Source organism: Clupea harengus, chromosome 2 (assembly GCF_900700415.2).
Source record: "Clupea harengus chromosome 2, Ch_v2.0.2, whole genome shotgun sequence".
NCBI classification, from domain to species: domain Eukaryota; kingdom Metazoa; phylum Chordata; class Actinopteri; order Clupeiformes; family Clupeidae; genus Clupea; species Clupea harengus.
Window position 1 is genome coordinate 17,691,605 of NC_045153.1, and position 15,933 is coordinate 17,707,537.

Consider the following 15,933-nt stretch of genomic DNA (forward strand, 5'->3'; position numbering starts at 1 on the left):
ACTCGTTTTCATTTATGGTTCTCCGACGGTTGTGGGTGTTGGAAAGCAATAATAATTTTTTTAAAAGATGGCAGCAGACCAAACTCTGTAGATGGTGGTATTTGTACATTAAAGTTGTTTGTTTGACTTTTTTTTGCTTAGATTTTTTTTTAAGTTACCGAGAAATAGACACTGCAATGTAAAACCCCCGTTATTGTACGTCTGAGGGAATTTGCGAGGTGTCCGAGCCAGCTATCTAATGTTGGCATACTACTACCCACAAGGTAAACAGCAATGTATTGACGGATTGACGGAGTCGGATAGTTACAAAATTTGGGAGGTGCACGTCAAGCCACGGAGAGGTGCTCGGAGAGGGTTTGCAATGTCGGAGAGGGCTCTCCGTGTCTGTGTCTCCGTAGACGGAAGACCATAAATTGTGCTTTAGTCAATATGTTGAATGTTCTCATCCTTAACAGTTAATATGCTGAAATCCTAACCCATCATAGTACCTGTACTCAGGGGACACATCACACTCACAGCCATGTCTGCCAAAAATTTAGGATGACATGAAAAAGTAGTGTAAATCCAAAGCCTGGTGACCAACTAGATCAGTATACTGTATCTAACAGAACCATGTGTGTGCAAGGCTGAAGTCTTCTGATCAGACATTTGTACAGGTTCCACCTTGAATGGAATCGTTTTGGATAACTGAGTATTTGGGAAACCCATAGCAAAATCCTAACATTTAGAAATGAAATTTCTCTAGAATATGGCAATCTGGCTGGCAATTTAGCTTTTGGCAAGTTAAGGTGGCCTTTTGCCAAAATGCTTCAGATCCAGAATGATTACCGGATATGGCATGACATTTGGTCTCTTCTAATCGTTTAAAACTTTTACTTGCAGCAAGACTAACACTTTAACAGGCTGTGGATTGTCTTTCCATGAAAACCGTAAACATATAAATCATTAAAGCCCAGGCCTTCAGAAAATACTTTATTGTAATGGAATTGCTGGCTATCTTTGTCCAAGTCAGGGTCCAAACAGTAAAAGTAGGTGGTGCAGTTTGCAGGGAGTCCTTCCTGTCTGTGGCTGGGATGCCAACACTCCCACTGCATATCAAGTCTGAACTCACTTTAATACCATCTGATATTTTAAAGTCAGGTTCAGTCCTTGATACTCCTTTAAAACATGTTCTATGTCGTTATCTTGATCTTGGTCCTTCAAGTGTGTAGTGTTGAACTGGTGATCTAGTCGCTGAGGAGCGTAGAGAAACCAGTCCAGTTAAGCCCTAATTTGGAGTGGTCCAATGTTACATTGTGATACATTGAAACGTGGGCCCCACAAATGTTTTTCTTTCCTTTTCTCAAATGAAAAGAAAAATTGTTTTGGAAAGAACTTTGTAAACGTGTGGATGGAGTAACATAGTTATGAAGCACCACACATATATTTTTACCTTAACACAGAGAGCACTTTACAGACCAAAGCCTTGGGCATTCGAAAAGGAATCCATGTGTAGTAGTATAGGAAAGTTTTGCATATGTGTAAAAAGCTCAAAATATCAGTTTAACTGAAGTGTGCCTTTAATGGCTGAGGTAGAATTTTGGATAGTAAAATGTAATGCAAATGACACTGTCACTGAGTCTACAAATGTCCGTCAATGACTGTCTAACTGACCAGTGATCAGCTTTTACTTCAAACAATGTTAGTTCTTGCATCATAAAATATGTTTGACATTTACTTGTATTTAATTTAGTGATTTACAGTCACACAGTAGTTGGCATGTGGGTGCCCATGGAATCAAATCAATGATCTTGGTGTTGTTGACACCTAACTGTATCACTTGAGCTACAGGAATTCAGAAATGTTGGACAGTGTCATGGAGTGGAAAGAGCTCATCGGCAACATGAGACATTTACTTACTGCTTGACTCAGTGAATTTAAACCAGATGACATTGCAGTCAGTGTATATAAATATATTTGAGGGGTTCACCGTACAAACATACAAACTCCAGTCAGAGGAAGAAGTTTGTTTTGACTCCAGGGAAGCCACAACAAAGAGAGGGGGGCGACTAGTTAGGTTGAAACCAAAAGTTATTTTATTAAATTAAAAACAGAGAGGTGCAGGTCAGTAGTGAGGAGGCTACTGTCAGGATGTTGTCATGAGTGAGATGTGCTGCATGCGTGTGGAGGGTTCAAAGGTCAAGCAGCCCTTATGACTCTAGAGTGACTCTAACACCTGTGCGCCACTGTATTACAATTTAGCCCCGCCTCCAAATGCACCTGTACATAGTCATGAGGGAGAACCACAAGAGGAAAACAGACAAAGGCCTAGCAGGCCATCACACCTCCCCCCACAAGAGGAACCCACAGGGCTTTAGCAGGGCATCAGCTTAATCTTCGTACCTAAATTATTTAAAGACACCAGCACACCAGTCTTGGTTTGGGTTCGGTAAAGAATGGAGAAAAGTTAGTGGGTTGTGGTCACAAGGCCCAAACCAAATGCGGGTGTCCAATCACATTTCCCAATTTGTTTCAGCAGGTTACTGAGTGGTGCTAGTACAAAGTTCCTATCATACCTCAGAACCTCAATGGTTCATTCTCATTAGTAGAGGATAGTTACAGTATCTATGGCTTGGACCTTTGTGCGCACGGGACACTCAAGCTCCTGACCGACCACTTCGCCCTTAGAAACCATCGCCCTGACAAACTAATTTGGCCATGTTGATGGTGAGATCTACCTGGGACAAGCCGAAGAACAGCTTTTGTGGAGAAGAGCCTTAGTTCCATTCATGTTCATACGTGGCAAGGGTGTGGTTACGTTGCCCTGCGCTACTTTGATAATTTCCTCAGTGCATCAACTGACATGACCCAACCCATGACAGGATAAAATCATTATCCCAGATTATGCATTAAGTATTGTTTAACTGGAATCTGTTAAATAAGTGGGGTGGGTTTTCCTGAGAAGGACGTTGACATTGACAATGAGTGATATATTGCTGGATGGAAGGCCAGTGTGGGCAACATGAAAAGATAATTGAAAAATCTTGAGTCTTGAGTGTCATTTCATTGTATAAAGATTTAATCTTTTAAAGTCCGCTTCCTCCCAATAACGGCTGCAATTTTAGCATAGAGGTCTAGACAAAACAATTGAATAAATATGAAAATAAAACTAGCGTAAGCCTAGTCACTCTTCACAGACACCGGGCAACAGTCTGGCCCGTCTGATCAGCTAGAACCTCCCCCACCCCTCTTTCTCCGAGTGTTATCCAAACAGTTGGAGCGCAGTGGCTGGCTCATTGAACCAAACATTTCCCGTGCTGGGCCATGAGGTCCATACCAAACAAACGGCCCTCTGTGCATCACAAAAGAGCAGCCTGGCCACACCTCCATGTGCGAGACCTAGAGGATGTGGGCTCTTACATTCCCGTGAGTGACAGAAAAGTGCATGACAACGACCCAAAACTACGCGAAGTCATCCATTCGCGGAATGGGAGTAGAACATTAACCACGGTGGTGGTTAAATGCTATAACAGCTGCGTTTTGCTACTTGGTTGCGCCACATTAGGGAGGGACGGACTTGGACGTTTGTCAGTTCAAACGACGGACAACGAGAAGGGAGTGTGTGTGTGTTTGTCTAATACACACTCAAGACGTTACTGACCAGATGGAGAAAAAGAAGGGTAACGCTGGTATTTGGAAACTTTCCCCTGCAATACAAGTTTGGGATAATTAACCTACACGCGTGCTTCTAACGGACTTCTCCAATGGAAGTTGTTCGCGTAGAAATAACTATAGCAAGAAGACGTGGCTGCAGGCGTGCACTGTACAGCCGATGGATTTAATTTTAGTCTTTAATCTCCTTATCAGTAAATGTCGTGTAAAGTTATCTAGTTTTGGAACAACGGACTTTTAAGAACAAGTATTTTACTTAAGTTATTCAGGCAAGATTTCATTATTATGCTTGATTTGACATTTTTCCTTCTTATTTTTTCTTTTCTTTTTTTCCTTTTTTTCATTTCATACCTTGTTACAGTTACAAACGTTTGTCTGTAGAAGCTTGATTCATAAATACAGATCACGGGACTGGTTGGAGGAAAAGGAACTGTGGCCTATCGTTTCGCATGCTTCGCGGTTGTGGCAAAGTGTAATTTAGAGTGCACTGTTTTTTAATTATGCGAAGGCCTATGAAGCTGTTCTTGTAAGCAGTGTTTCAGACAGTTACAGAATGAAAAGACAGTGACAGATTATGTTGTAACATTATTGTTATGATTTTGTAAATGCGTTTAAATTTAAAAGTTAAAATTTCTCACCATAATCTGTTATGACCCACACCCTTGATCAGAGTTAGACTTTAACTGGTGGTTTAATGTTTGAGGTGCCTTTTCAAAATTGACTCTGTGATAGTAGGTGATTGTGGAGGTGACATTCTCAGAATGGCATGTAGAAGTTACAGTTTGAAAACAAAAGTGTGACACTTCCTGCCCAAAGCCCCCTACAATGGAGCCTGCTTATCATTTCAGTGTGTTCAGGTGGATCAATATTGACAGTTATTTTTCATGCCTTTATTCTGACAATATATATATATATATATATATATATATATCTGTGCAGCAGTTCAACTCTGCCATAGTTAAGTGTTTTTATCTTTCTTTTCTTATCTTTTTTGTTTGATTTTGCAAAATGCATACTTTATCAAGAATGTATAGTGTGCTTGACCCCTGAATCACAATTTACATTGTCTCTAGATAATGTCATGCTGTGTTGGAAATATGTGTCTTCTCTGGTCACCATTAACTTCTGATTCTGAATCTTTGTCTATTAGATTACTCATCAGAGGAACAGGGAGGGGACAGGAAAAGAAAATCACCGGTAAGGTGGCGCTCTTTTAGAATACTATTTTTACAATATACTACAATAACATGACTGTGTACAATTAAATAGATATGCTGACCAATGTGACAGCTCATGCCACCGTAGATAGCTCATATACAGATCACGCTCAGTATGCTTACCGTAGCATACACAAAATGCATGAGAATTAATTAATTGCAGCACACAATGGTGTTTTAGTGAGATTCATTGTTTTCAGTAGGAACAGCGCCAGATATTTGACTACAAGCCTGTATTTTCAATTCTCACTACTTCTAGAATATCATAGTGGAAACATGTGTGAAAGATGGACTTCCTGCTCCTCGGGACTTGCATCTCTCCCCTTTTGCTCCTTTTTCATTGGGGGTTGAAGCGCAGCATCCTGTGGTGTACAAGGCCCGTCTGTTGTCACATGACTACCATTAGTTTTTAGAGGCAATTAAACCAGTAGAGAAAGGGGGTGTAGGAACTCAAACTCCACTGAAGTGCTGGCCATTTGGGGTAGTAAAAACAAATCATGCACGCTCTTAAACACTCATATAGGATATGTATGCAGATCATTATGTAAGAGGTTTTGGATTTATGCCAAATCATGGCTAGTCTGTGTTGTTTGGGTCTGTCGGCAGTGCAGAATCATTCACTGTCTGTCTCCTGACTGCCTTTTTCTGTTTCATTCAGACAATATGCGGGACCAACTACCCAGTCAGCATCGGTTTTATTGTGGTCAACGAGTTCTGCGAGCGCTTCTCCTACTATGGAATGAAAGGTAATGGGCTGGAGACACGGCTTTAAGTCGTCACTAGATTCCACTGAGTGCAGTCAAACATCTTCACTGACTAATGTGAGGAGGTGCGAGCCAGTGAGTTCCTTAACGCACTGAGGCTTCTGTCTGGGAGACAGTCTGCTCTGTCGGAGGCTCCTTTTAAAAGGACTTGTGACAATGTCGCAATGCGATGCCTCCGCCATATCACCAATACACTGCCTCGCTGTTTTCGCATGTAAACCTGAGAACATTTTCAATGTCAAGTTTCCATCACAGGCCATTAAAACTTTCTGTCTTGTCTCATCTTGCCTCCTGTTGTCTTCACTCGTGTTGTGCCTCTTTCTGTGTGTTTGTCCTGCCCGTCCCTACGTGTAGCGGTGTTGACCCTATATTTCATACACTACCTCAAATGGGACAAGGATCTCTCCACAGCCGTGTACCATGCCTTCAGCAGCCTGTGCTACTTCACCCCGGTCCTGGGTGCCCTCATCGCTGACTCATGGCTGGGGAAGTTCAAGTAAGAGACATTACCACCCTTCCTCTCAGGCTTTCACAACACTGTCTTCATGTTCGAGACAAGAGTTCATGTTTTTGTGTGTGTGTGTGTGTGTGTGTGTGTGTGTGTGTGTGTGTGTGTGTGTGTGTGTGTGTGTGTGTGTGTGTGTGTGTGTGTGTGTGTCATTCACAGGACTATCATCTACCTCTCCATAGTGTATGTCATTGGCCATGTGGTCAAGTCTGTAGGGGCCATTCCAGATGTTGGGGACAACACTGTGCACATGTAAGTGAAATGATATCGAGATAAATGTGTGTGTGTCTGTGTGTGTGTGTGTGTGTGTGTGTGTGTGTGTGTGTGTGTGTGTGTGTGTGTGTGTGTGTGTGTGTGTGTGTGTGTGTGTGTGTGTGTGTGTGTTTGTGTGTGAGTGTGTGTGTGTTTGTTTCATAGAGGTCTTGGAAAAAGAAAAGCTGGTGCAGCTGAGCTGAATTGATGTGGTGTGAACTGAAGCTGAATTCTGTTCACTATATCCATGACTCACTCCTGTGTGAGATGTGTTAGTATCAGGCTGGTAATACTGTTGTCGTTTGTTTGTCCTTGGCTTGTCCTCGCGTTCTAGCGTGCTGTCCATGGCTGGACTGATCCTCATCGCCTTTGGCACAGGAGGAATCAAGCCCTGTGTGGCTGCCTTTGGAGGAGACCAGTTTGAAGAGGAGCATGTAAGACATGGATGAAAATATTGTCTCCCCATGCAGCCTACAAGAGCATTCTCTTGTTATTTTAACTCACACCAGGCTCATTCTCTTCTTATTTTAACTCACATCAGGCTCATTCTCATCTCAATTTAAGTCCCATCAGGCTCATTCTCTTCTCATTTTAACTCCCATCAGGCTGATTCTGATGCATGGCCCCCTCCCCAGCACAGAAATCATTAGTCACTTCTCTAGCGTCGATGCAATAGCCCACACGTCATGCAGTTAACTGGATCAGGCTATTCTTTGGAAGGCTCTATTTTAGTTGTGAGTGTGGCAGCTTTGACTGTATCAGTGGGTGGTACTTACTGTTACTCCTCTTTCCCTCAGACAGACGAGAGGAGGAAGTTCTTCTCCATCTTCTACATGTCCATCAACGCCGGGAGTGTCCTGTCGACCGTCATCACCCCCATACTGAGAAGTCAGTCTGCTGCACACAGCCCAACTTTCTGTCATCATTTCATCAGATTATCCACAGACTGTATTTAGGAGTCTTCATGTCAGCCAGGAGCAATGCACCATTACAGCATGTCAGATATTCCTGCAACAGGCCATTCTTGCTGTCTCTTTAGTTACTTCCTGGATTGTCATCACATCAGTTTTAGTAACTGGTTACCTCTCTGGTCTCTGGTTGTCTTGGTGATGGTAAAGCTTGATGTTAGCGTGCTCTCTGCTCTTCTGCCTTGCAGGTGATGTTCAGTGTTTTGGTAGTGACTGCTATGCCCTTGCCTTTGGAGTTCCTGCGGTTTTAATGATCATTGCTCTGGGTGAGTATCACACACACACACACACACACACACACACACACACACACACACACACACACACACACACACACACACACACACAGACACACAATCAGTCAAGTGTAGAGAAAAAGGAGAGTGTGTCTGGATTTAGATTCTTATTGCAGATCGCCCTGTTCCTTTGATGCATTAGACAGCACTGGCTGTGCATGTATGATTGTCTCGTTCAGTGAGCTGGGGGGAAAACATGGTGTGTTTGGATAGTGCATGCTTGGGCTGAGCAAGGCCAGTGAGCCATGAAGCCCCTATGGATGAAGGGACCCCATCAGCATAAAACACAGCGCGGTCAGGACTTAGAGCTGCCTTAGAGCTGCCAGTCAAAACAGCCCAGCCACAAAAGATTTGCTCTGACTTTATAAAAACATGATGCCTATCAGCGCGTCTGATAGGCTGTTGCGTAATAAATTAGGACGTCTGGAAACGTAAACTATGTGGCGTCATTTTTTTTATCTTCCTGTCTATTCGACTTCTCCCAAGTTGATGTCTGTTTTTTTAAGCAGTCCGAGAGCAGTCCTCGCTGAGTGTCTGAGTACATTACAGAGTGTTAAGCTAAAGTGTTATGAAGTTACATCATTTCTCCAATTGCAGTTGTGTTCATCGCCGGCAGTGGGCTTTACAAGAACAGTCCGCCAGAAGGGAACGTTCTGCTCCAAGTGTGCAAATGCATTGGCGTGAGTATCCTCATCAAGACCATGCTCCTCACTTACTTTTTAAAAATGATTATTCCTGTCATTATTGCAAGTTGGATTTGCAATACAACTATACCAGGTCTCCACCAACATGATGTTTGAATTCAACACGTGGCTTGTGAACATGCAGCTGACTGAGTCCTCTGTTGTAGTGTGCCATTCGTAACTGGGGGAGAAGCTCCAAACATCAACCCAAGAGGGAACACTGGCTGGACTGGGCAGAGGAAAAGTACCCGGTAATTCCAACAGATCCTTTCACCCTAATGACCTTAACGAATGCTGGTTCTCATTATGTGTGCCAATTCACAGGGAAGTACGAAAGCACATCTACAACATTAGCCAGTAATTACAGAGTGCATTAAGGACCCAGAATGTTCTGTAGTGTCAGTAGTTGAAGCTACTACACGATCCAGATATAATATAAATACTCTACTGGAGGTCTCAATTCATAATTTCTGTGTTTGAACAGAAACGCCTCATCTCAGAGATCAAGATGGTGCTGAGGGTGTTGGTGCTCTACATCCCCCTGCCCATGTTCTGGGCTCTGTTTGACCAGCAGGTAAGATACTAGCAATCTTCTTCTGTTTTTAGAATAGGCCTGTCAATAGCGTTGTGGAGAAACATGAACAAAAGTGTGCACCTCAGTTAAATTAAGGATGTCAATGAAATATAATTAAGATATACACAAGGTCTGCAACAGATGAAGTGACAGTAATGAAGTGATGACCTGTATACGCAAGTAAAAGTTGCTGTTGAATAGAATGGCCAGAAGGACAAAATGCACCGTGAGAAAGACCAACCAATTGGAAAGGCAAAGTGCAGAGACCCTTTGTTTGACTCCAGATCTGCAAACTAAAAGGCAAAACCATATGCGTGTAGGGGAAAGGAGAAGTGTTTTATTAGGCATCTAATCAAGTGTGTGATGAGCTAAGGGCCAGCGCCAGCCTAATGGAGGCTGTTGACTGGAAATGACTGGTAATGGCCATAGAGAGGCCTGGTTCCTGAGCACAGCAGGCGAGGAATAACATTCCCTCTCCCTCTCCCTCTTCCTCTTCCTCTCCCTCTCCCTCTCCCTCTCCCTCTCCCTCTCCCTCTCCCTCTCCCTCTCCTCCAGGGATCCCGCTGGACACTACAATCCACTCGCATGAACATGGACTTTGTGAGTTATGTTTGTTTGTTTGTTTGTTTTTCAGGATTATGTAAACATTTTGTTTTTTAGCAATGGTTGCCCAACTGTACATGAGTGGACCAGTGTTCTGTGTTGAGGGCAGATTTATGGTATTGTTTGTGAGTGTCGTGTACTCCTGTTGTGGTCATGTGTGATTTACACAGTACTGTGACTGCTTGTGGGGCGCCTTACTGTGAGGTTTTTATTGTTTCCTTGAAAAACATGTCTAAATGTAATAGATTAACATCAACCGTGACTGGCTGTGACCCATCCCTAAGCCTGTGATTGCAATTACAATGGAATAGGATGAATTCGTTGTTGGTGTCTGATACTAATGTAACCTGATAAGATTATGTGTAGCTATAGAGATAAATGTCAAGATTAAATCTTTTATCGCAAGCAATTTAACAGTACTTTGCTGATCGTGAAATTTTATATTTTGTGTTTTATTACAGGGTGCATTTGTCTTGAAACCTGATCAAATGCAGGTAGAGATATTTTGCAATCTCTTTATCTCCTCATCTTTTTATCTCTTCCTCTCCCTTTTGTAATGCGCACAAACGTGCACACACACATATGCACACGCACACACAAACACACACTAACCCTCACTCATTGTCACTCACTCACTCATTTACACACTTATATACTTATTTACTCAGATTTATTGCACATTCAAATTTCACTGACCTCAGCTAACCCATAAAATATGTTCAAAAACATTTGCTCTCACTGTGACTGGCCCTCATTTTACAACCTCTCCCTCGTCTCATTTTTGCAGTTCAAGCAATTTCATATGTGATTGTGTTCCCTCTCTTCTTGTAAAGATGCTGAATGCACTGCTGATTCTGATATTCATCCCTATCTTCGACATGGGTGTGTACCCACTCATCGGCATGTGCAAGATCAAAGTCACGTGAGTCGTCCTCTAACCTTGGATGTCAAGTTAAATCCTAAAGCTTAAACAGTGAAAGTTTTATAGTCATGAAGCCCCCATGGGAAAGGGCCATGAGACATGAGTGACATGCTCAGCTATGTTTCCTTCTTTTCTACAGAAATTACACTGAATAATGTATGCAATTTCATGTATTTAGAAGAAAACAATAACTGGGCTGTGAATTAACAGGCATCTCTTCTCATTCTCTCTCTCTCTCTCTCTCTGTCTGTCTCTCTCCCTCTCTCTCAGTCCTCTGAGGAAGATGGCCACTGGCATGATTTTTGCCGCCCTGGCCTTCGGAGCCGCCACTATTGTAGAGCGCAGTGTCATTGTAAGCTGTTCTGCTGACGTTTTCAGATTACATCTGGCCTCTAAGTGCGGTTAGACTTCTAGATGCTCATTATTGATGGATGACAATGGTTTAATCAGTGTCCCTGCTTTAGGAAACTGTGGTGGATCCGCCGCCTGCAAGCACAAGTCTCCTTCAGGTCTTGAACTTGGCAGAGGGAAACATAAGTTTGGATGTCCAGGGGCACACAGGCCTCTTTCCTCAGCCAATCAAATCCTATGAGGTAGGAATTGCATGGCCAATATTGACAGACATTTTTCTGCATTATGATGAGATATTTAGAGGTACAAAATATGTCTTTAAGACTTACTACACAAAGTTTATTATTTATTTGGTTGATTCTGTTGAATTTGACGTGTGATAAATGATCAAGGTATGTTTGAAATAGTTCTTGAGGATAAACAATGCTGTATTAATAAATAGTCTTTGATTAAATAAATCATGAATAGTGGTTTCACACCCATGGAACTTTTTGCTTCCCCCTTTAGGACCCTGTGGAGTACCAGAGACTTCAGCTGAATGGCTTTAAACAGGCTCTGACTGTCACGCTGACTGTCAATGGGGAAAATCACCATTGCGTTAAAACCTTCACTGAAGAAGAGGCCTATACTCTTATCATAAACGATGATGCCTTAGGTGTCCACTGCACCCTGGTAAGACAACGAACACAGTAAACTACCAAATAACTGCACTGCTATGTTTATCTTACAAAACTATAATGTTTTACTCTTGAAAAGTATATATTGGCATGAGCCAATACTATTTGTCAAATATTCCTTGGAAAAGTTGTGCTAATGTGAAATTTGAGGCTGATCAGAAAGTTGGTTAGCAGAGCTTTTCATGGTTAGGCGTTACATTTAAGACAGATGGTTCCTGGAGACACCTGGTAAAGAGCAGACAGGGTACACACTGGCTATTAGATCATGTGGTTGTGTGGGTGTCAGTTTCTACTGAAGGTCTTCTCACTCACACGTCTTCACTTGTGTTCACTGGTGCACAGGTAAAGGACAACATCCAGAAGTCTGAAAATGGTGAAGCACATCTGAGGTATACGTACTGTACAGACTGCTTGCATATGTTTAGGAATAAGATAAGTGATTCACTAGCATAAGGGATTTCAGCAAACAGTTTCACCCCTGACTTTTTTTTTTTTATACCTGTATTTACTTTAACTTTGACACAGAATTGTCCAGTTCATCTCCAAGACTGTTATTCACTGGCCACATTGGTGCATGATTATTTCAGGTTTATCAACACCCTCCAGGAAGATTTCAACATAACTGTTGGAGCTAAACGGTTCCACGTTCCGGTTGGGGTTGGGGTCTCAAATGGTGAATTTGTGGATAGAGAACTGTGAGTACAATTATGGACGGATTTCTCAACTTCCAAAATGTTTTGTGTGTGTGTGTGTGTGTGTGTGTGTAGAAGATGAGAGCAGATATGAATGTTCCTCACCTCAATATATAAACATGTTTGCCATCTTTTCTCATATCACATTACAGTCACACCCAATGGTAGTTGCTGTTGCTAGTTCTTGATGTTCTTGACTTTTTGGCTCCCAAGCATTGTGACCAATATATTTGCAGAGTTTACAGACCACAAACATACTGTTCAGTGTATGATTGGTTTTTGATATGTTTTATACTTGTAATAATACATATAAATGGAAATAGGCTAACAAAGCCTTTAAAGGTTGTTCATCTGTTGATAAAAGATTTTCAAGGTAAATGTGATAATGAGAATTGTACATGGACATCTGGAACTAAAAAAACATACAGGTCAATGTTTTACAAATGACTATGCTACTGCAATATATGGACCAGCCAATAAGAGACTTTGTTTAAAATGTACAACTTTTAGTTCATGCTATTCATTAAATACTTGAAGAATCAGCTGAACTTTATAGTAATTTGTGATCATCTATACCATGTGTCTGCTATTTTAGACTCTCTGTCTTTCTCCTCTGTGCTTGACAGGTACTCAAATGTAAAATGTGAAGGCAGCTCAAGGAACCTTTCTCTAGACATTGGGCTTCTAGATTTTGGTGCCTCATACTCCATCATTCTGAAAGGGGTAAGTAGCCAAAGTAGATGTGGGTATAAATACATTTCTGCCCTTACTTCAGAACCTCAGCAGAGGAATTACACAATTACACAGCCATTTGCATTCCAGACAGGAAAATATAACTGAGCACAGCGCACTCACAATAACAGCTTACAGATTAACAGGTAGTCATTTGGCCGCTGTGTACCTTGATTGCAGACACTTAAGTCTCTTGTGGGTACTTCTGACCACGGCGTTGGTAGCAATCGAGCAACTGAGCTGCAGAGGTTAAAAGCAGTCTCACAAATGCTGCCGGAATAAGGCGTTCCTGTAATGTGTTTTTCCCTTGGAGGAGGCAGTTGAAAATAGATGCCTGTTCACCTCCACTCTGAGTAGCTGTAATGTTAAAGCTGTTTTTTTTTTGTAGGACATATGATGTTTTTGAGTGTGTACATCTATTTAGATGATTTCAGGCATTAACAGATCATTTTAGGAGCACTATGCTGGGAACATTTTAGTCACCTTTGGGTTACTGACTGGCAGAACAGCCCTTTTAGATCTTTGTTGTCGTATCTTACGTCAGAAATGTCAGATGTGTTGGCAGCGCAGTCTCTGCTCTCCATCACGGATGTCAAAGTTTAGGTAGGTCCCTAGATACATCAAAACGAATGCACACACATTGTCCTGAAGGAGCGCTTAGTCGGTTTGGTTGCTCGGCAGCTGTTAGTGCTAATGGACCTCAGAAGTCACTTTCAGCATTTCCAGATCTCCTTTGCCGACCACACAACATGGTGTCACCGCACCACCGTGTTTGGTGCTCGACTGCTGGAGCTTGAGCACGTCTCTTTAGGAAAACAAGAGAGTCAGACAGGAAGCAAGCATGTTTGCTGCTAATACTCTTAGGGAGGAAACCAAGGGAGTGTGAGACAGGTCGCAGATGAAACAAAAATCTGACAAGAGGTCTGATTAGGTAGTCGTAATGTCCCCTGAACGGAGGCAAAACATAACTAATAACTAGTGGGGAACTAGCTTTGTTTGAGTTAATCTAACACCGCTGCTCTTGCTAATTTAAGAATGTTGACGTCACAAAGCTGGAGGATGTGCGTGCCAACAACGTCCACATCGCATGGCAGGTCCCTCAGTATGTTCTTCTTACAGCAGGAGAGGTCATGTTCTCCATCACAGGCCTGGAGTTCTCCTATTCACAGGTGAGGAGCACCTTCAAATGCTCTCTGCTTTTGGATGTTCTCTTACAAAGGTTGTTTTTTTTGCCTTCAGAACCAGCACTCTAGAATTAGATATTGATCACTCTAGAATTAGATATAGATCAATTGATATTGAACACAAAAACATGGTGGCCTGTGTTCTCTTTCTTGATCTCTTTTCATCCACTTTGAATTTGTGGCACTCAAAATCAGACTGGTAATGAGCAAAGCAACGAGCAACAAGCAAAGTCCGCCATGCATGAAATAAAGCTAATTTATTTACATGGCAAAATCATTTAGCTAATTTAATACTATGAGCAAGATCCTAAGCTCAAACATGGGAGAGTCAGCGCAATGCTCCACACAACACACAATAGCTTTAGTTCATGTGCAACAGACTTGCTTTGCTCATTGCCTGTCAATGAAATTAGGACCTGTGATCTGACTCCTGCTACTTTCCTGTCTTACCTATAGGCTCCAGCTAACATGAAGTCAGTACTTCAAGCTGGCTGGCTGATGACCGTGGCCTTTGGTAATGTGATTGTGCTTATCGTGGCAGAAGGAGCCGGCATGGAACAGGTACGATAATGTTCTTTATAGGAAAGGAATTCACCCCACAACACTGTAAGAGTGTCATGTACACACACCATTAGAGGGTTTATGAGTATAGTTAACTTTATCATGTCTATCATGACCCTTTTCTTACGCTTGATATTTATAGTTTCATAATTTATGGCAAGGCTCAACAGGACTGTGAGGTTAAGCAGAAAACTATAACTACTTTTTACTGGCTCAGATATTTGAAAGGGAATGTATTATAAGGCCATCTGCCAGCATTTTATCCTAGTCACACACTGATTGCCTGTATTTGTGCGTTGCACAGTGGATGGAGTTCCTTCTCTTTGCTGGCCTGCTGGTTGCTGTCTGCATCATCTTCTCCATCATGGCCTACTTCTACACCTACGTGGACCCAGACCACCTAGACAAGATGTACAAGGACGACGCAGGGGAGGAAACCGAAGACGACCTCCAAAAGAGCCACACGGATGGCGTGAACATGCGCACCATTGGAGAAAGTGATGGAAAAAGTACCAAAATGTAGCACAGAAATCCTCTACAGTATTTTTTGTTTGTTTGTTTTTCCTGTACAGTTAACATATGTTAAGCAAGGTTTGATTTGCTTCAGCAGTTCAGGTGACAGTTTGACAATACTACTTAAAAGCAGCTTCAGGTAACAATCTGACAATACTATTTAAAAGCAGCTTCATTGTGATTCTCTGGCCTGTTTTGAGGCTTAATATGGAACACTATGAAAGGACACTTATGTACCTTATAATTCCTGACAATTTCTGACATACATGATTATAACATATATGTTAGTCTATATACATGTAAAATAGATATTATAAAATATATGTTAGTCTATATACATGTAAAATAGAAAGTAGAATAGATGAAAACGTATTGGTGCCTTGATTTTAAGTGACAGAATTTCACTTTCTTAAATTTTGTATAAGATCTGTGATATTTATGGTAAATATGGTATGACCATGCAGCTGAAAACAAGACAAAAAAAAAAAGAGAAATGATGAACCTCTACACTGAGTATCTGTGAGGCAAGTAGGCGTAATGTAGCAACTAAATGTGAATGAGAAGTCTTGTACACATACCTACAATATTTCAAATCTCAGGACCTCTGCAGACACATATGGCCAACTCTGATGCTCTAGTCTATACTGTGCTGGAGAATGGACACATTCCGGTTTCAATGATGTAAATATTAAAAGGATTAAAGTGCTTGGCATATAGGTATATGTTGTTTGAGTCTGTGATACAGGAACAGGCTATTTTCTTGTCAGTAGATGTTAGAGTGACAC

The 15,933-nt window shown here is 41.8% G+C and overlaps 1 protein-coding gene across 2 annotated transcripts; it reads left to right on the plus strand.

The window, feature by feature from the left end:
• Positions 1-3,422: 3,422 nt before the first annotated feature.
• slc15a2 (solute carrier family 15 member 2) lies at positions 3,423-15,868 on the plus strand. 2 transcript variants are annotated; one of them, XM_031584970.2, is made up of 23 exons: positions 3,423-3,668; positions 4,802-4,848; positions 5,527-5,614; positions 5,987-6,128; positions 6,300-6,392; positions 6,727-6,826; positions 7,190-7,280; positions 7,549-7,626; positions 8,254-8,336; positions 8,507-8,590; positions 8,824-8,913; positions 9,469-9,513; positions 9,978-10,010; positions 10,350-10,438; positions 10,709-10,790; positions 10,903-11,031; positions 11,297-11,461; positions 11,809-11,855; positions 12,054-12,161; positions 12,785-12,881; positions 13,925-14,059; positions 14,531-14,635; positions 14,940-15,868. In XM_031584970.2, the coding sequence occupies exons 1-23, from the start codon at positions 3,644-3,646 to the stop codon at positions 15,156-15,158; spliced, it is 2,175 nt and encodes a 724-aa protein (XP_031440830.1). In that variant the 5' UTR covers positions 3,423-3,643; the 3' UTR covers positions 15,159-15,868. The 2 variants fall into 2 exon arrangements, with proteins under 2 accessions (XP_031440830.1, XP_031440835.1); XM_031584975.2 differs by having other exon boundaries at positions 3,425-3,659.
• Positions 15,869-15,933: the final 65 nt, after the last annotated feature.

What these genes read in the sequence shown, in the direction of transcription:
- slc15a2 (XM_031584970.2), top strand. Translation starts at nt 3,644, where the DNA reads ATGGAGAAAAAGAAGGGTAACGCTG. An exon ending in GGGGACAACACTGTGCACAT is followed by an intron (nt 6,393 to 6,726) that starts GTAAGTGAAATG and finishes CTCGCGTTCTAG; the next exon opens with CGTGCTGTCCATGGCTGGAC. An exon ending in AGCCAATCAAATCCTATGAG is followed by an intron (nt 11,032 to 11,296) that starts GTAGGAATTGCA and finishes TTCCCCCTTTAG; the next exon opens with GACCCTGTGGAGTACCAGAG.